This window comes from Monodelphis domestica, chromosome 1, assembly GCF_027887165.1.
Source record: "Monodelphis domestica isolate mMonDom1 chromosome 1, mMonDom1.pri, whole genome shotgun sequence".
In the NCBI taxonomy this organism is placed as follows: Eukaryota; Metazoa; Chordata; class Mammalia; order Didelphimorphia; family Didelphidae; genus Monodelphis; species Monodelphis domestica.
This window is the reverse complement of record NC_077227.1, coordinates 225,971,455-225,992,355: the sequence shown is the minus strand read 5'-3', so window position 1 is coordinate 225,992,355 and position 20,901 is coordinate 225,971,455. Positions and strand designations below refer to the sequence as shown.

Below are 20,901 nucleotides of genomic sequence, written 5' to 3'. Positions count from 1 at the left end.
ATTTCACTGGCCCATCTTTTAATAATTGCTCTGTCCTAGATCATGGAATCACAAGATGTCTAATCAGGAAATGACTTTAATGATAATTTAGTTCAGGGTTGTCAAGCTCAAATAGAAACCTCTCCTGTAGATAACATCTCTAATCTAGTCCCAACAGCCTGCATATTACATAGTAGGAAATAAAAACCCAGAGCATTTACAGGCTTCTCCAAGATCACATAGTTAAGAAATAAATAGCAGAGCTCAGACTTGTTTGTAGGTCTCTTGATTCCTGGTCACTGTTTTTTTCAACACACTATCCTGTTCTGTGCAAAGGGTAATGACTGCTTTCCTCATCTAAACTGCTCATTTATCAATTAGCAGTATATCCTTTTGTTATTATCTTGCTTTATATATCCTGTTTCTCTATAGTTAGATTATAAGCTCTTTCCGAATATTATGACATGTACATATCTGTAGTCAAGTTCAGAGCCTTATATTTAAATGCTTAATGTTGATCATCATATGGGATCTAGGGTTCCTCCAAAGCCCTCTGTTAAACCAAACCACTCAGTTAAGTCATGCAGGTAGTAAACATAGGGTGGGATTTGCCACTTTAGCACTATTCTTGAATTTGTTGAGGAGCCAGCAAAAATCATCAGTGGACATGCTTTGGAAAAAATAATGGGGCTATTTATGGTCTTCAAGCTAAAAGAAAAATACATAAGGAATTTTCTTCCTTTTTATAGGCAGTTGTTCAGGGAATACTAGCAATAAGATCAACTCAAGATAGGAAATGCCTACCACAGATTTGTGAGTGGGGGTAATACAAATATTATCTATATTTTAATAGAAGTGAAATGATTTTTTTCCTGGGGAACATAGGCCATAAATATTGAAACTTGGAAATAGTTTCAGGTTTTATGATTCCAAGTTCAGCTCTCTTTCCATTCCAGTGTGGTGGAAATTGTCCATAGTCCCTCAGTTGAGATATGATATTACTGAGACTAAAACAAGTCCTGTAGGCCCAAAACCCACACATTTTCTATTGTATCACAGCTGGGTTAGAGATGACAGCCAGTTTTATATTTCAGGAAGTCCGGAGCTCAAGATATTTGGGGTCCATGTCCTTATGGATTTTGGCAAATGAATGAAGACAAAATAGCCCTCTGGCAACATTTCACTGTCTAAAGGCTAAATAGAGCCTGCCTTCCCATAGTGATTTGATATCATTTGGAGCCAGTATTTTCTTGATGTGTGTGGCAGAGATAGGTGTGTGTCATTCTGTATTCATGGGTCTCCAAGGTGAAAGCTTATTTCCATGTAGGGGGACAGAGTCACCTTTTTTTGTTTTCTTTGTTTTTGGCATCTTATACAGGATTAAACCAGTGTCTACAGGCTATAAGAGAGGTTTGAAATGTACTGTGGGAGGCAGCAGTTTAAGCTGGCAAGCTCAATGCTAGAATTTAGTTTTCTGGAAGTGATACCTCTCATATTTACCTTCATGACACCCTCAGGAATTCTTTCTCCATTTAGAAAAATATTTACTTTGTCCTTATGGCGAATGGGTTTGCTAATAATAATATTACCAATAATTTCATTCCTCTAGTGATTTAAATTTTAAAGATCACCTTCCTTGCAACAAAAGCATTTTATAGAAGAGGAAATGAACTAAATTTTTAAAAATGTCTTTAGTAGTAGTGGTAGTCTCTCGGTGACTGAGAATGACAATTGTCTTTGTACATTATCATCTATTGATGTACCCTCATGTGGCTTTGAAGTCCAAAGGCTGAGGCGCAGTGTTTGTGGCACATGGGGCATGGGACGCCTGTTGTTACGGGAGGTGCGGTTGTGGCCAGGCTCATAAAGAGATTACCTATGAGTCAGCAGAGACTAGAATTGCCCAGTTCTTTATGCCATCACTGAGTAATCCTAGCAAATAACTCTGGTATTTTCCAATTTCAAATCAGGGAATTCTTAATTGGAACAAATTCCCTACTGAGAAACATTCCCCATTTTGATGTGAGAACTCACCAGGATCAGAAATGGGAGGACCTCTACTCCAACCATACTTAAGACTGCTTTAGGGGAAAAAAAACTCCTTGCTAAACAAAGAAAGTACTTGGATCCATGCTTATGGTGGGGCAAGGAGTTCTTTGAGCCAGGCCTGTTTTTAGAATTGATACAATGAGATGCTAGGTACCTAAAAGGGTCGGGCAAGTTTTGTCTTAATGAGATTAGTTGACTCAGCTGTGTTTTCACTGGTTCAGACTTACTGAGGAAATTTGTCGACTTAGCAGGAATATCAAAAAATCCCTGTATCTGAGAAGCATGGTGATTCATTGTAATGATATGATCAGCCCCAACCATGGAAAGCATATTAGCCACAAGTTTTGCAGAAATTGGAGCATGACTCTTGTCTTTTTTATCTTGTCAGGCATATGGAAAACATGGGATCACTTCAGTCACCCTGGATGATGATGCAATTTTGCAAGCATTGATCATTATGAGAAGTTCCATCAAATTATCATTAATTTTCCCACAGCCGCTTTGGATAATGTAGACATCTTCCCCTCTCACATTTTCACTGGTTCCTACACTGGTCTCCTGATTGCTGAATTTCTTATTGCCCAATTTCAGCCCCTGCCTGTTCGCCACTTTCTGGGACAGGTTCTGGTGCAAGCTGCCGCTGAACAGTATGATGTTGGGCATGGCTGGTGTTAGGTGGGAGACGGCGTCGGCGGCTACATGATTCTTTAAGATCCAGTTTTCATATGATTTTTTTTTTAGTAGGATCCTTTTAAAAGGGACTTCACTTCTTTAGCTTCCTTTGTTTCATCTAAAATCTTACCTTCTAGATAAATTCTTCTTTCACTCTTAATTCCAGTGCTTAGCACCATCAATCTTTTATCTCTAAATAGAGTGGTGAGGGTTTTAATTTGAGACAACCTTCTAATACACGATGAAGTGTTCTGACCTAATGTAGGTAGGTCCATGCATGAATAGGCAGTAATGAAAGTTCAACTGAGAAGAATTCTGTTCTTGGAGACTTGGATTCAAATCTTTGACCATGGGTCAGTTATTTAACCCTTTTTTGTTATTCTTATTTTTCTCTTTTATTATTTCTCCTTGATTCCAGCATCTATGTTTGTTTTTTGAGTTCTTTTCCCATCCACACTGGTCTCTTTGTATTACTCCCTTGTTTCTTTATAATCACAATTGAAATCATTATTAATTATTTATTAATTATTATTATACTTCTTCTGTAGACTTTTAGACCTTTCAATTCTGTCTTTTCTGTTAAATCTTTGAAATCTATCATTTAAAAATCTAAAATGCTCTTTTCTGCCCAGCTTTTTTCTGTGATAAAGTTTAAGATAGTGTGTTCACTTTTGTCAATCCCAAATTCTAGTAGTTTCAACTTTACCAACAAGTGCCTTGTTATAAGTCTGTTACAGAATAAGAACTTCCCTCATTGCTTCCTCAACCTCTTGAAGAATGATATTACCGTGATGATACAAGATGACTTTCTTTTGACAGGGAGAATGCCAGCAGATATCCTCATTAATTGAGATCCTTCATCACTCCTTTCTCATGCCTCCATTTATATTTCCTGAACTCTATTTATTTTGGTTTCTCCAGAAGAGATCTGTTGTATACTCTGATGACAGTCAGTGTCTCATTTTTGTGTTTTCTTCCTTTGATCATTACTTAAATGCTGTGTTAAATTCCATAAAACGTATACATATTTATCATGTAGGAAAAAGAAAATCTCAGAAATTACCAAGGAAACAAAATCTAAAAAAAAATCCAGAAATAAAAGTTGAAGATGTCTAGTTAATCAAGAAACATTTATTAAGAGCCTAATAAAATGTGTTATTACTTACACAAGAATTGTGTTCAGTGATAGTTATACAAAGAGCCAAAAACAATCTCTGCTATTAAAGACCTCACAGTCTATTGAAGGAAACAATATACAAATATCTCTGCATGAAAAACACATGCATATTAGTTTGGAAATAATCTCATTGGGATATAACTAGCATTAAGGGGGATCTAGGGAAGGTTTTTTGAAGTTGAATTTTAGCAGAGGCACATGTACAAAAAAAAATACAGAATGTGTGACAAATGAGACAAACTAGCATTCTAACACATGGCAACAAATTTGAATTCATTAGATATTACTGAGGTTTCTTGAAGGTACCTCATTCAAAAGGAAATGAATAGATGGAGTAGAGGGCTGAGTAGCTTTTGCATTTATTTATTTAAAGGATATTCTTATGAAGTGGAAAATAATCATGAATAGAGGGAAGTGAAAAGCAAAGAAATCACAGACTTGAATTTGAGGGAACCTTACAGTGCATATAGTTTAGGTTGGATCTGAAGACAAATCACCTCTCTGCTATCTTTAACAAGTGGTCATCCATTCTCCTTTTGATCTCTACTGAGGGGTAACCAATAATGTACTATCACTACACAGTCTACTTTTAGGAAATTTTTCCTTCAGTTGAAATCTTCCGTCCCTGGTAGTTTCATCCATTTTCCCTAGTTGTATCTTTTGGGTCTAAGCTAAATAGACCCTTTCCTCACCCATTTAGGTTATTGTTCAGTCTTTTCCAACTTTTTGTGACCCTGTGGAGCATACCAGTAACGTTCATAGTGTTTTCTTGGCAGAGATACTGGTATTATTTGCCATTTCTTTTTCCAGTGGATTAAGGCAAACAGATAAAATGACTTGCTCAGGGTCGCATAGCTATTAAGTGTCCAAGACCATATTTGAACTCGGGTCTTCTTGACTTCAAATCTTGTGCTCCATCCACTGAGCTATCTAGCTACTCCATATAAGACAGGCCTTCAGATACTTGAATTTGGATATAATTTCACTCTTACACCTTTCCCTTTTTTGGGGGGGGGTATTTAATTAGTTAATTTAGAATATCTTTCCATGGTTACAAGAATCATGTTTTTCCTTCCCCTACCCCCACCCCCTCCTGTAGCTGACATGCAATTCCACTGGGTTTTAAATGTGTTGTTGATCAAGACCTATTTCCATATTATTGATATTTGCACTAGGGTGATCATTTAAGAGTCTGTATCCCCAATCATATCCCCATCAGCCCATGTGATCAAGCAGTTGTTTTCTTTGTGTGTTTCTACTCCCATAGTTCTTCCTTTGGATGTGAATAGGGTTCTTTCTCATAAGTCCCTCTGAATTAGTTCTGGATCATTGCATTGCTACTAGTAGAGAAGTTCATTACATTTGATTGTACCACAGTGTATCTGTCTCTGTGTACAATGTTCTCCTGGTTTTGTTCCTTTTACTCTGCATCAATTCCTGGAGGTTTTTCCAGTTCACATTGAATTCCTCCAGTTCATTATTCCTTTGAACAGGATAGTATTCCATTCATCACCACCATATACCACAATTTGTTCAGCCATTCCCCAATCAAAGGACATTTCCTCATTTTTCAATTTTTTGACACTACAAAGAGCATGGCTATGAATATTCTTGTACAAGTCTTTTTCCTTATTATCTCTTTGGGACACAAACCCAGCAGTGCTGTGGCTGGATGAAAGGGTAGGCAGTTTTTTAAACTTCTTTGGGCACATTTCCAAATTGCCATCCAGAATGGTTGGATCAATTCACAACTCCACCAGCAATGCATTAACATCCTAATTTTGCCACATCCCCTCCAACATTTATTACTTTCCTTTTCTGGTATGTTAGCCAGTCTGCGAGGTGTAATATGATACCTCAGAGCTGTTTTGATTTGAATTTCTTTGATTATCAGAGATTTAGAACATTTTTTCGTGTGTTCATTTATAGTTTTTATTTCTTTATCTGAAAATTGCCTATTCATGTCCTTTGCCCATATGTCAATTGGGGAATGGCTTGATTTTTTTGTACAGTTGATTTAAGTAATTAGACCTTTGTCAGAGTTTTGTGTTACTAAGATTTTACCAATTTGTTGCTTCCCTTCTAATTTTAGTTGCATTGGTTTTGTTTGTTCAAAACCTTTTTAATTTAATGTAATCAGAATTATTTATTTTATATCTTTTCTTCTTAAGGTTGAATATTGCCAGTTTTAAAATGGTCAATTTTATTTCATCTTGGACAGGACATCCTTTAAATCACCCATCCTACAGAAGTGGCTGTCCAAAAAATATTTTTTTTATTAAGCCCTTATGTGCAGAATACTCTGAGCCCTAAAGATACAAATTGAAAGGCAGGACAATCCCTTGCTCCCCAGGAGCTTACTTTCTAATGGATGAAACTACACATATAGAAGGTTTCAGGTACAAGTCAGATGTCAAGTCCTAGGTTTTTGCGTAGTGTCATCATTTTATCTCTAAATAAAGTGGTGTGGGTTTTAATTTGAGACAACCTTTCAGTACAAAATGAAGTGTTCTGACCTAAAGCAGGTCCATGCATCAACAGGTAGTAATGAAAGTTCAACTGAGAAGAATTCTATACTTGTAAACTTGGATTCAAATCTTTGAGCTTAACACATTCAAAATCAGTGACCATGGGTCAGTTATTTAACCCTTTTGTCTTTTGTAAAAGGATGGGAAGGAAGAGATAATAAGTGTGCTCAATATACTAAAGATTTGTTTAGAGGAAAGTGATTTGTGAAATATAATGTGTTACGTAATTATATGCTACATAATTATGAGCTATTATGATTATGGATTCTGATGAAATCTTCCTTTAATCCTGCAGGTATTTGTTTTTGCCTTTCTCTAACCTCTTTTCTGCTGTCTCTAGTGAAAACCAGGGTTTAGTTTTAAATCTTAGAAATGGTATTTTGGAGAAGTAACCCAGCAATTTCTCCAAATGAGACTGTGTTTACCATTTGCTATGGAAACAGCCCAGGTCCTTCCTTTTTTCTGAGTGGTGATAAAACAGTACACAGTACATATCCCCCTTAAGCAGTTTATTTGGTAATTCTAAAAGAAGTATTAAAATTTTATGAAGCTTGTGGCCCAGTAGATAGACTGAAAGGCTTATTCTACTTGTGGTTGATGGATCCATTGGGAAAACTCTTTTCTTCCTCTTTGGAAAAAATCATTTTTTCCATAGTTCTTTATTCTTTCTAATGAATGGGTTTTAAGAATACCTCTAAAAAGATTAGTGGCATTCATTCTGTATCAAAAACTTATTTTAGTGACTGCTTTATAAAATATCTCCCCCTTCAGAGAGTTTTCCTTTATTTTCTTCCATCAGATATGGAATTAATTTTACCACTTATTCGATTTCTATCTCCTTTTCTATCCTTGCTAATAAGAGTCTCTTACTTTAATTCCTTTGTGTTGCTTTTTAGTACAACATAATTTGGAGTTTGGTTGGTTGCTTAGGAACAATAGTAAACAAAACTTGTTCAGAAAGAGGAAGGTAACATTGGTTTTGCACTCAAGAAAGTTGCTTTTTTATTGTGGATCAAATCTACATATGCAAGTATGTTCCAATTCTTTTCAACAAACGTTAAAAATATCTACTCTGGGAGCAACTAGGTGGCTTAGTGGATTGAGAGTGGGGCCTAGAGATGGGAGGTCCTAGGTTCAAATTTGGCCTCAGCCACTTCTAGCTGTGTGACCCTGGGCAATTCACTTAACTCCCATTGCTTTACCTTTGCTGCTCTTCTGCCTTGGAACCAATACTATTGATTCTAAGATAGTAGGCTAAGGTTTGTTTTGTTTTGTTTTGTTTTGTTTTGTTTTGTTTTGAAATGTTGGCTCTGTGTGAGACACCATGGCAGTATGGGGATTGGCTAGTTTTAGCCAATATGATTAGTTGAAATACAGACAATAGTGTATGAAGGGCAGAATTGCGAAAGAAGACTATAAATAGACTGGAGCCAGATTAGGACAGGGTTTACATGCAAAGATGAGGAGTAGTATATAATGGAACTCAGAGGATGTTCTTGGAGGGTGTGGACTTGGTCAGACTAGTATTTTAGGAAGATTATTTTGACGTTTTAGAGGATGGTTTGGAGAGGAGATTATAGAAGTAGGAGTCCAAATTGAAGAGAGAATATAGAAAGATAAGAGAACACACAATTTAGAACTGTGGAAGATTCATGCTTTTAAGGAATGGAATGTGGTTCAAACCAGCAGAGGAGACTGAGATGTCTGCCAACAGATAGATGAGAACTAGGAGTGAAGAGGTGTCCTAAAAATCAAGAGAGCAGAGAAGAGCACCCAAGGTCAAGGGGTTAATTGAGACTATCAATTAATATAGAGTAGTCAAGAGAGATGGTAAGGAAGCTATTGAATTTATCATCGAAGAAATTCTTGGTGTATTCTTGGAGAGAGTAATTTCCTTTGAATTGTTAAGTTCCAAATGAAGTTGCAAATTGTAGGAGCATTGAGGAGTACACAGAATGTAGGCAACTTTTTCTAGCTATATGGAAAGGGAGAGGAGGATAAGACCTTTAGGGAAGAGTATGGAAGAGACCCATGAATACTTATAGCCAGTAGGGAGAAATATCAGGTTTGAGAATGACAAAATGACCAAATTCTTTGCCAGAATTGGAACCCTGGGACAGGATCAAAAAGTATTAGTAGAGGAATTGTCCCTCAGAAGGAAGGGCTACCTCTTCCCTTGAGACTCCAGCAAAGAATGGAGATGATATTGATGAATTTTGAGATGTAGTATAGGATAAATGAAGCTCATGTCGGATGTTTATTTTCTTAGTAAAGTAGGAGTGTGTGAAGGCAATTTACTCTTTTGGGGTCTCTCACTTCATCTCCTGGGGACCATTGACCTGGAAGCCTGGACTATATGAAGGAAACCATTGGGTAATTTAGGTCAGGAGGATAGAATTGCAGCTGGGAAAAGGCAGCTGTAGACTCAGAGAGGGCTGGGGGAACACCTCCTTGACTGGCCCCCTGGTGGCAAAGGCAAAAACTGTGGCAAGGGGGAAGTTGGGTTCTTGGCTTCTGTGTTGTGGTGCTGACTGGATCTCTTTGTGAGTATAGCTAGAAGGCCTATTATATTAGTCTTAGGGTAGCCAGCTAAGTACCTTTTCTATCTTTCTCCTATTTTCCCCCCTCCTACTACTTTTGATTTAACAAAATTATTAATTCAAGACCAGTCTCATAATTTTAATTGTTACATAAGTAAGATCTAAGGAGAAGTAGGTAAAAGGTTGTACTGGAAGAATGGCTACTGTGGGGAGTGATATGTAGTTAATTGTGATAGAATTAAGTTCCTGTCATGTGGCATTTTGGGCACAATTTAGATTAGATTATATTAAAAAAAAATAAGGTTAAGACTGTGCTATTTTTCCTATTTTTAGAAGTAACTTACAAATGGGAATGGGTTTGGTAAGCTTTCAATTCCTGGATGTCATAATGAAGTTGAAAATTAGATTTAAGAGGAGTGGGGCAGAGGAAGAGAAAAAAAGAATAGGTTATAATCAGAAAGGAATTTTAGAGTTTGGGATCATGGCAGTAGTGTAGTAATGGGTGATGGTGTGATTGAAGGTTAGCCTGTTTAGCTGAAGTGGCATGAAGTTGAATGTCATAGGATATGAAGTGGAACTGGCAAACCAGTGTTTGATGGGATAGTAGCATGCATATTGAAATAGAAAGACAGGTCCCCGGAGCTAGATTTGCTTGAATATCTTGAGAAGGGCCACCTATCTGCCTTTTAAAAAAGAAAAGAAAAGGCTAATAATAGCTAGCATTTATATGATTTGGAAAGCTCTTTAGGTATTATCTCATTTGATCCTCACAACAACCTATTATTTTCTGCCATTTTTTAAAAAGAGATGAGGAGGGGTGAAAGAGCTTATTTTCTGCCTTTTTTTTTTTTTTAAAGAGATGAGGAGGGGTGAAAGAGCTTAGATTTGCCCTAGGACACAGAATTTGTCAGTGCCTACAGCAAATCATTCTGACTTCCAAATGCAACTGCCTAAGGGCCAATAAATGACTATATCTAGTCTCTAATTAACGGTGATATTGATGAATGGTGTGATCCTCAGAAATGGAGAATTTTCAGGGTGCTGTTAGCACTGAATGGGTTAAGAGATGCACAATACATGCTTAATTTCTTCCTGACCCAATCTGTGTGCATGTGGGGGTAGAAGTGTGGGTGGTAGGTAAATGTCCACAGCCAGTACTTGTAGTGGTAGTCCAATGATTTGGTGGGTTTGGTTAGAGGACAGACTCTGTTAATAGAAGATAATATATTCACAATTAATGTTCAACAGAAGTTTTAAGAAAAATTTTCATCCCTAAGTGGCAAGAGATGAATTTCTAAAGATTTGCTATATGTCCATGTCTCACACCTCTCCCTCTGCTTGCTCTCTCCCCTTGAATGCACTTAATGACCACTCCATTCATGTTTATACTTAGAAACCATTTATAGGAAATAGAAAGATGAAAAAAATAGTCTAATCCTTTCTCTCAGCTTTTCACTTATAAAGTCATAAGAAGGATGCAAGGTTGAAGTCAATAAATGAAAAGCAAAAAATGATCTAGAAATAATTGGAGGATCTCACTTTTAGCTAGGGGATACAAAGGAAGACTTTGGAACGTCATGACTCGTTAGCTGGGCCATGACTAGACTTCATCTCTGAATTATGGCATGTGTTCATGTATTATGCGTGGCTGTCCAGGTGCTTGTCTCCTCTGTTCAGAATGATAAAATCTTTTAAAATAATTTCATGTTGGGCAACTCCCAAAGTAAGTGAGTTTCAATAGTTTTTTTTTTTAAAGAAGTAAAGGCAGTAAACAAAAGAACTTTTTTTTAAAGGATCATATGAACAAAAAGAATATGAAAGGGCCTATTTATTGAGCACGATAATGATGTTAATAACAAATGAAAGTCAAGAAAATAGAGCTATCAGACCTGTATTGTGCTTTTTTCACCATCCATCCATCCCCTCTTACTTTCCCAGACAGCATAGAGTACTCAGGAGAGTTGGCATACATATGCTCATGGTAAAGGCACTAGCTTGGAGTTTAGAAGTCTGGCAAATGAGAATATTTATGTTCAAAGGCAGGCATCACGTTGTGGAAAGAGCTTGATTTGGAGTGTTAGAACTTGATTTTTTTTGCTGTCTTTACTAGCTAGCTATGGGATCTTGGACAAGTCCCATCTCATCTCTTAGTCTCAGTGCACTTTATTTGTAAAGTAGGGACAATTTATCCTACCCATTCTATGTCACAGGCTAGTTGTGAGTATATATAAAAGATGCATATGAGAAACATTTTGAAAAGTATTAAGGATTTTAAAATGTATTAAAGTCACCTAGACTGGAAATCTTATCATGGAACCACTAAAGAAATAGAATGGTGCCAGTGAAGTAGGCAAATGTTCCCATTTTCAAAAAGGTCAGAGATGTGAATCATGGAAACTAAAAACCAGTAAGCTTGATATCCATTCCTGGCAATGTGCTAGAACAGATTATTAAACTGATAAAATATGACCAATTTAAAGAAATGGTGATTGCCAGCTAGCTAAAGACCAAGACTAGGTTGTGCCAAACTAGACTTATTTCCCTTGTCCAGGTCACATGACTATTATATATCAGAAGAAGGACTAGAATGCATTTCCTGTCTGAGGGTAAGGCTTCTGTGCATTTTGGAAGCAGGTACATGGTGTAAGTGGATAGAGATTTGGGCATGGAGTTAGTAAGACCTGAGTTCAAATCCTCTTAGACATTTACTAGCCATGTGACTCTGGGAAAATAAGTTACCCTCTGTTTGCCTCAGTTTTCTCCATTGTAAAATGGGCATAACATTGCCTACTTCCCTGGGTTTTTGTGAGATAAAGGAGATAACATTTGTAAAATGCTTAGCACAGTGCCTGACACATAGTAAGCACTATATAAATATTGCTATTATTGTTATAAATATTATTAATATAGAATTAATGTGGTATGTAACAATTGGATTATAGTGATGCATAAACATATCATCATAGAATAATTCTAATACTAATAGTACCTACCTCTTAGCATTGTGTTGTGTACATGCCACATGACCTTGTTCAAGTCATTTCATGTCGGTGAATATTTCAACCCCATCCTTAAAATGAGAATCCTATTTATATGTCCTATTTCATGGTGTGATTATGAGGAAAGTGCTCTGAAAACTTACAGAAATGAACATTAATGGAAGCTCCATTAATCATTTCTTTAATCAAGAATTTTTTTGTTTTCATTGGAGAGAATCCAAGACTCCTTTTTTTTTTTGGCTGAACTGCAACTTCCAGAGAACAAATATCCTTCACTGCTTAATAATAATTGCCCCTTATATAGCAGTTTATGGTTTGCAAAACAGTTTTACATATTTCTCTTTTGATCTTCACAACAACCTTGTGTGGGATCTGCTGTTGTTCTTGCTTTTTGTGAATAAGGAAATCCATCTAATAAATGATTGATATTCTTGCCCGAGTCTAGTATTCCATCCACTGTGCCACCTGGCCTCCTTTTAAATGAAAATATTTTTCCATTTAGGAATATATTGATGCTCACCCTGAAACCATCATTCTGGATCCGCTCCCTGCCATTAGGACCCTTCTAGATCGATCCAAGTCTTACGAACTTATTCGGAAGATTGAAGCCTACATGAAAGGTAAGTTGATATCAGTCTAAGCAAGTTCCTTGTTTTCCACCAGTTTTGCAGGAGAGGAACTAGTTCATCCCTAGTGGGACAATCATCTGAGAAACCTGATCTTCTTTGGAAGCTTCAGGCACAGCTGACTGAGATTAATTGGGAGACTGTTTGGTTTGGCCAGGAAAAATATCTTATGGGGCATAATCTCTGCTTAGTAGATAGGCAAGGTTTGGTAATAAGAGCAGGAAGCTGCTTTTTTTTTTTAATGTCAATAAAATAGTCTTTGGGTGATTTCATAAATGTTGAGGATCTAAATGGCATTGAAATACACACATAAAGAAATGGGCAATGAAATATTGCAAGAGTGACATCAGCTGGTAATGTTACATAAGAAGATAAAAAGAGAATAAGTCAAGGCACTTTTGATCAAATACATCAAGACATGTAAATTCAGGCCCTCTAAAGGGTACTATTTGTTCTTTATAAATGGGGACATTTCCTCTCCTCAATGCTAGCCCAGCCAGGGACTGTTGGTACTGATAATCTACCACTCAGCCATTTCAACTTTGTTAGAATTATTTTCTTTCAGGGTGTTTATAGAAGTTTGTCTTTTTTGGAAGTCCTCCTGGTGATATTTGAATTACATTTCTTCTACACTGACTAAATATTACACAGTGCAAGCCTTATTTCAGGATAATGTAAATACAGTGCTTTCTTAGGATCTTGGTGATTTCTATCTCATTCTTTAAACAACCTCAGGGAACAAAGAAAGGCATGCTGGAATCCTCACATGGGGTTCTCTGCTCATTTTGTTTCTTGTCTTGATTATGGAACCTAACCTCTGAGTCCATTTTGACCACAAGGGGAAACCTTATGATAGAATATGGATGGTTCAGTATAATCCCATCCCTGATAATGGAATAACAACTCAGAAGTATGTACCCTGCTGAGAATGGGTCAAGGTGCCTCTTTCTCTTCAAGATGACATTTATTAAGTGATTGGCTGCATTGGGCTGAAGAGTCAGACCTCTCTTGTTTTGAAAATTTTCTGTTCTTCTGATAGCCTGATATTTTTGAAAGAACCCTGAGGCTAGTCATAGTTGGGAGACTTGAGTTCAAAGCCTGGATATTCTCTTGGATACTGTGGGGTGCTTTTATAGGCTGTTTTGCTCCTCAGTTTATAAAAGGAAAGGATTGGATTTCTTTGACTCTTATTCCTCTGAGATTCCATGGTTTTGTGTTTCCCTCAGAGGAGAGAGATAACATGAACCATAGAGTAACAGCGTACATAATGTTAGAGCTGGTAGGGAGATGACTTGAAGATCATTTATTCCTGTGAGAGATGGAGAAATTTGGAAGACAATAATTGAATTGTCCAAAGCCACATATTTAGTAAGTGCAAAATTAGAACTCATATCCAAATTTCCTGATGCTAAGTCTTGTGCCTTTTCTACTATTACATAACTTTCTAGATGAGACAACTTTGTAATGAAGGTCTTTTATTATATAGCTACTAAACTCTCTTGAAAAATATCTCAGAAAATCCTGTCTTAGACAAAATGTTGAGTTATGTTTCTAATATCCTATGAAGAAGGGATCATAGAATATTAACATTTCTCCATAATAATAGCTAACATTTAATGAATTGCTAGGTACTGTCCTAATTCTTTACCAGTATTACCTCATTTGATCCTTACAAAAGTCTTGAGTGGTAGATGCTGTGATATTCCCATTTTACTCTTCCTCCTCCTCCTCCTACCACTACCACTACCACTACTACTACTACTACTGCTGCTGCTGCTGCTGCTACTGCTGCTGCTGCTGCTGCTGCTGCTGCTGCTGCTGCTGCTGCTGCTGCTGCTGCTGCTACTATTACCTACTACTACTACTACTACTACTACTACTACTACTACTACTACTACTACTACTACTACTACTACTACTACTACTACTACTACCACCACCACCACCACCACCCTACCATGCTACGTGTCTACAACCTTTCCATTATTAGTATAATGCCTATTATTTTCTAGGCACTTTCAAAGCAATTTTCAAATATTATCTTAATTGATTTTCAAAACAACTCTGAGAGGTAGGTATTGTTATCTCCATTTTACAAAAGTGAAAACTGAAGCAAGGTTAAGTGTCACCTGTCTAGGGTCATACTGTTTAATAATTTTCTGAGCCTGGATTTGAACTTGGCTCTTTTTGACCCCAGGTACAGCTCACTATCATTCCACCTAGCTGTCCTATAGGAAGACTTGGAAGTCACCCTTAAAATGATAAATCACCTAGAGATGTAGTACAGTAGATAAGAGTCAAGAGATGAGCTTAGTCAATAATGAAATGCTAAATTGTCCCAGAGTTGTCCATTCAATGTAGCCCTCAAAAAGGCCAGGAATGACTTGCCCAATAGCCAGAAGTAGAAGGAAATCTTCCCCTTCCCTTAAGGACTAAATACAGAAGGTTGAGTGGTACATCCCCTTTTTAAGTTCAGATGTACAGGAAGGAGTCTGCCTTTACCCTATTCATTGATAGTTGTAGAGTTGTAGTATATTTGAGTTTTTTTTATTTGGTGTCAGAAGACTTAGCCTTTTTCAGTTTGGAGTTTTTTTTTTGTTTGGTTTTGAGACATACTCATTAGATTTGTTAAATTAGTAACAAATTATGATAATATACACACAATCTAATGTGTGTGTATGTATATATGTATACATAATATTATAATGCTTAAATCTGTATTTAAAAGCCACATAGCCCTTGTTTCCAGAGATCATAAAATAAGGGCAATTTGGAGCAGATTTATTATTTTTTAAATGAATTTTTAAAACACATTGAGAAGATCACCAAGGCAAGCTTGAACAATTCCCGAAGTTTGGCACCAGAGTTGTTTGGCTTTTCCATATACTAATCTTTGATAAATCACCCTCATGGGGCCTCACATTTTTTCATATGAAAACAGGAATAAGGATACTTCAGTGTTGATTTGAGGATGATGAGACTAATAAAGTATCATGACATAATGAACCGTGGCTCTGTAGTTGGTGAAGATTTAGGTTCAAATTACACTTTGATCACTAACTGATCCACAAAGTCTCTTCCAGCTCTTAAATTTGTTGATCCTCCCAAACATGACCATTTTAGTAGTAGTTATTGTTTAAGTTATTATTGATCCTATTGGTTTGATAGAAAACAGGGCAGGGTGTCTTGTTTCTAACAATTTGATTTCTCTGCTTCCATGTGCAGTTTTCTTTCATTGTGCTGTGAATAGCAGAATATTGGCCTTGGATTAAGATAACCTAGGTTACAATCTTGACTTTACCATTTTATAGCTATTTACTTTTCCACTGCTTTATTTTCCTCATCTCTAAAATGATCACAGGGTGGTTGTGAGGACAGTATTTTTTTTTAACTCTAAAGCCCTTCATAAGAATCAGCTTATGAATCCTCATCCATAAAATTTCTTTAAAATTTTTTTAAATTGTCACTATGGTAGTGGGAGAGTAGAGAATACTCCTTTATTAAGTGTCTGCTATGAGCTAGGCACTATGCCAAGAGATTTACAAATATGATTTATTTTTTGTTCTTCACAGTAACCCTGAGGGGTAGGTACTGTATTATCCCTAGCTTAGAAACAGAAGTAGGCAAGTTAAGTGTTTTCCCCGGGGACTCACAACTAGTGTCTGAACCTGGAATTGAATTATGTTGCTCCTAAACTAGGCCCAGAGCTGCAGTTACTATACCCTCAGGCTGCCCCATATGCAAATTTATTGTCCATCTTAAGGAAAAGAGCAAAGACAATGTCCAGTTTATCTAGCATCTATGTGGTAGGAGTAGTTTCTACAATTGTTTGGGGCCTATGGACTGTTGATTTTTCTGTACAATGTGAAATGATCCTAAGACTACATTGGCTCATTGAACTAAAACTTGAATCCTTAACAAAGCTTCCTTGTTGCTTAGTAGTAAAGGAGAGTAGTTGGGGCTCCTCAGACTTAATGGACTTGCCCTTCCAAGGTTAGCACAGCCATCTTCTGGGCCCACCATTGTGGCAAATATAGAGGTAATGATCTGTTCTTTAATTGCTGATTTTTATCCCATACTATTTTTAAGTACACTTCCTTTGATTAAAGATTCTGTTGTCTATGAGTGTCTTGTTTCATCATTTCATTCGAGTACTGAAACGTAACTACCTGAGAACAGGCTATTATACATAGAGGTGGAGGTGGAGTAAGGAATGGTTTGTTTTAGGTTTTTGTTTTTGTTTTCAGAGGAGTGGATAAAAGAAAGAATAGTAGCCAGAAAGTCACTTCTTGCAGGTGGTTTTATTGATGCTATCATAAACATTGTGCTTCCTTCATGCTGTTCTTATTTGTCCCTTGATATGATGGTATCTATATCTGATGATAGCTGGTTTGGATTTTTAGGCAGAACAACTCTTGTTGGTGTGAAAAGTCCTTGATTTTGTTCAACATCCTTGGATATGATTGCCAGAGAGAGACCTATATATCCTCTGGACTCTCCACAAATATTTGTTAACTAAGACTATGAGGACTGAGTTGGTTCCATGCCAAGAGGAAATGTTCTGAGAGCAGACAGTGAATATGCCTTATATTTTTATCATGTTTGAATTTAGTTGATTGGATTTGTATTATTTAAAAGTCAGTTGTCACTTCTTCCTGGAGCACTTTCCTGTGCTGGGTTGAATTGTTAAAACTGGCTATTCATTCAGAAGCCCTTGTCTATTCTGACTGAGGATACCATTTAAACATGAGGGTATGAGTTCCTAACATTTGGCAGGCCTGAGTTGAGAATAGTTTCTTAATTTTAAAAATAGACTCAAATGAAATGTTACTGTTCCCAAATTTTGACATTTTGCATTATATACAGTCTCACTCCATTGGTTCTATCATTAATTTTTGTTGGGGTAAGGGAGAATAAGTAGGTAAAATTGAGCCCTAGGGAGTAGAAGTGAATCAAAGGAATCTGAAGAGTTTTAATTCTTTTATTCAGAGCATAGATTTCCTTTACTCACCAGCATATAGACTCAGATTGCTCCATCAGGACTTACCTGGGAGGCTTCTTTACTTCTATTTTTCTAGACTAGCATCTGCCCTACTGTCATGTCACTCTGAAACACTAAGCATCAATGAAAGGATCGTAGGATTTTAGGCCTTAAGAGCTGGAAGAGATTCTAGAGGTCATCTAGGCCAGGCATACTTAAATTTATTTTGAGTCGTTCATCCTCTTAACAGCCTGGTGAAGAGTCCCTTTCTGAGAATAAAGATTATGAAGGAAACCAGTGATATTGACATGTTATCTGTAAACAGCAAGATTGAAAACATGTAATTCAGTGCCCAAGAACTGTAGTAGTGATAATTATGAATGACATTTTGAAATCTATGTAATAACTGTATCGTGGTAGGAACATGTGATTTTGACGGATGAGAAAAATCCAAAGGTACTGTCATTTGTTGTCATAATTGAAGGAAACGAAACCTTGCTCACGTTCAGGGAAGTCCAAAAATTTCTTCATGGACTCCTTGGTTTTTAACTCAGATCAGTCTAACTCCACAGAGAAGGAAATTGGACCCTCAGATCATAAACTCTTTCTACTACAAAGGCATCATCTTCTGTTCACACTTAAGTTAACATAGGTCAGAGGCCATAGTGGGAGTAACATTTTTGTGCCTACAATGTTCCAAATATGCTGCTGCATGCTTTACAGATATTTCCTTTGAAGGTGGTGGGTGTTACTATCATCTCCATTTTACAGTTGAGGAAACTGAAGCTGACAGAGAAGAGGTTATTTGGCTTAACCATAAAGCTACTAAGGTGTTTGAGGTACATTTGAATTTGGGTCTTCTAGACTCCAGACCCAGTACCATCACTCTCCATCCATCAGGAGCTTTTTGTCTCTTCCCAATTAACATTTCTTCTCTCATTTTTGGCTCATTTGCAGAACAGTGGTACTAGTCAAATGCTTAGTCTAATGAATGATTTTGCCTTACTGAATTTTGCCTTGCTGAAACTGAATACCAGATCTCCTATTTCTGCCACTTAACTTCTTGAATCGGAGTACTTCTAATAACTCCAAATCTATAATTTCCCTAGTCCCAGGTTTCCCCACTTCTTAGACTTCTCTTTTATGACTTATGCTTCTGAATTTTCCCAAAGTTGATTTTTGTAGAAGTTTGTGACAATTAGCTTTTCAATGGAATAAAAAGAGTATTTATCAGGTGTTTCCAACCAAGAAAATATGGTGGAAAATGGTCTCATCAGGCTTGCTGGTGCAAGAATGCTATGATTTTAAATGGGCTACAAGAAATATTCCATTTTCCTTTGTGGAAACACACCTGTTCTCATATGTTAGGCCCTGTCTAGAAACCCTGTGAAGCACAAGTTCTAGGACTTGAAAATGTAACTTATAGCATGGCAAGGAAAGCCATTTGGAAAGCCCTGCATTTTCTGTAGTCTTACATCTTCAAGATCTCATCCCTCAATATTTCAATGCTAGGAGTTGTAATGATACTCAGTTTAATTAGGTAATATAAGGGCATTCTGTGCTCTAGCTTAATAAATTTCTAGTCAAGTGTTAGAGCTGGAACTTTGAACTTTTGATATTTTAATTGGAATGGATGGAATATAGTGCCTGCTATGTGCAAGGTACTGGGCTAAGCACTTTACAAATATTCTCATTTGATGTGGCAACAGAACTTTGGGAATAGAGAAACCTGAGGTACCTTGGAGCTTTGGCTTTTTGAACATTGAACATTGTTCAGGCTAAATAGTTAGACATAAAACATGGAACATTACAGTTAAAAGAAGGGGCCTTTTAAGATTCCAATTATACAAAGAATCTTTACCCATTTATAGATGAATCACTCAACAAGCATTTATTAATCATCTATTCCCTGCCAGTCCCTGTCCTGGAGATACTAGTGCAAAGTTTCTTCTTGCGAAAAAGCAACACGTGCATATGTTATATAGAGAACAGATGAAAAGAGAAAAATACAAAACTAGTTAAAAAGAACATAGTTTAGGTGGGAAGGTAATAACAGTTGGGAGAATTTGTCAATCTTTCAATGTCAATAAGTATTTATTAAGGCCTAAGATGTGCCATAGGGTGTTTAGGTCTCTTATTGGTTAGAACACTGTTGCTAGAGTTAGGAAGACCCAAGTTTAAATCAGACTTCAGAGATTTATTAGTCTGTGACCCTGGACATGTCACTTTATCTGTTTTCCTTAATCCACTGGAGAAGAAAATGAGAAACTATTATAGTATCTTTGCCAAGAAAATTTCATTGACAGTATTGGTGTAATGGGGGTCACAGAGTTGGATACCTATTGAATGACAACTTTGTGCCAAGCCCAGTACTAATCACTAAGCATTTAGGATACAGTGAAAGGAAGAAAATAGCCCTATTATCAAGGAGCTCATCATCCAATTAGGGAAGAAGCATACAAATAATTACGAACTAACAATATTTGTATCTCTTATCTATGTAGATATAGATAAATTGGAAATATTCTCATGTGGTCAGGCTAAGTGTTGTAGAAATGAAGAGTTCAATTTTGCTATTAAGACACAATAGTTGTTCAACCCCAGGCAAATCACTTAACTTCTGCCTCAGTTTCCACAATATATAATGGAGAAAATAATAGCACATAGCTCTCAAGGTTATTTTGAGGATCAAGTATTATTTATAAAGCTTCTAGTGACTGGCACATAATAGACTATATAAATATTAGTAATAATGATGGTGAAGGTGGTAGTAGTGATAGCAGCACTACAATTAAGAAAGACTGAGAAAGGTTTCTAGTAGAAGGTAAAATTTTAGCTGGGACTTCAAGAAGAAAAGGTGCCTGGGTCAGCTATGTGGCTCAGTATATAAGAGGGTTCAGGCCTAGAGATAAGAAATTCTGGATTCAAATGTGGCATCAGATACTTCCTGGCTTTGTGCTCCTGGACAAATCATTTAACCTCATTTATTTAGTCCTTACCACTTCTCTACCTTGGAACTGATCCTGAGTATCAATTCTAAGACAAAAGAAAAGAATTTAAAGAAGAAGAAAGGGTTCATATAGAAGGAAGTTCTTGAGCCACATCTTGAAGGAAGATAAGATATTTTTTAAGGTACACTATACTCCCCTGGGAATAAAACTTAAGGTTTTCTGAACTTAAGCCAATGGCCTTTACAACTATGCCATTGCCAACTGCATCTGCCATAAGCATGGGTTGTGGCTAAATCACAAGTGAATTAAAAATGTACAGGAACAGCTTGTGTTCTCTGTGTCAAATTTGAGTTCACTTTTAGGAAAGCAGATTTTTCACTTCCTTTTTTGTTACTCCTA

General features: G+C 36.7%; 1 protein-coding gene across 11 annotated transcripts in view; it reads left to right on the top strand.

The window, feature by feature from the left end:
* ITPK1 (inositol-tetrakisphosphate 1-kinase) overlaps nt 1–20,901 on the top strand; it is a 386,351-nt gene that overhangs the window by 197,252 nt on the left and 168,198 nt on the right. For all 11 annotated transcript variants that reach the window (XM_056810465.1, XM_056810462.1, XM_056810459.1 and 8 more), the window contains one exon: nt 12,447–12,564. In XM_056810465.1, the coding sequence (XP_056666443.1) occupies nt 12,447–12,564 (118 nt within the window). The remainder of the gene's footprint in view (nt 1–12,446; nt 12,565–20,901) is intronic.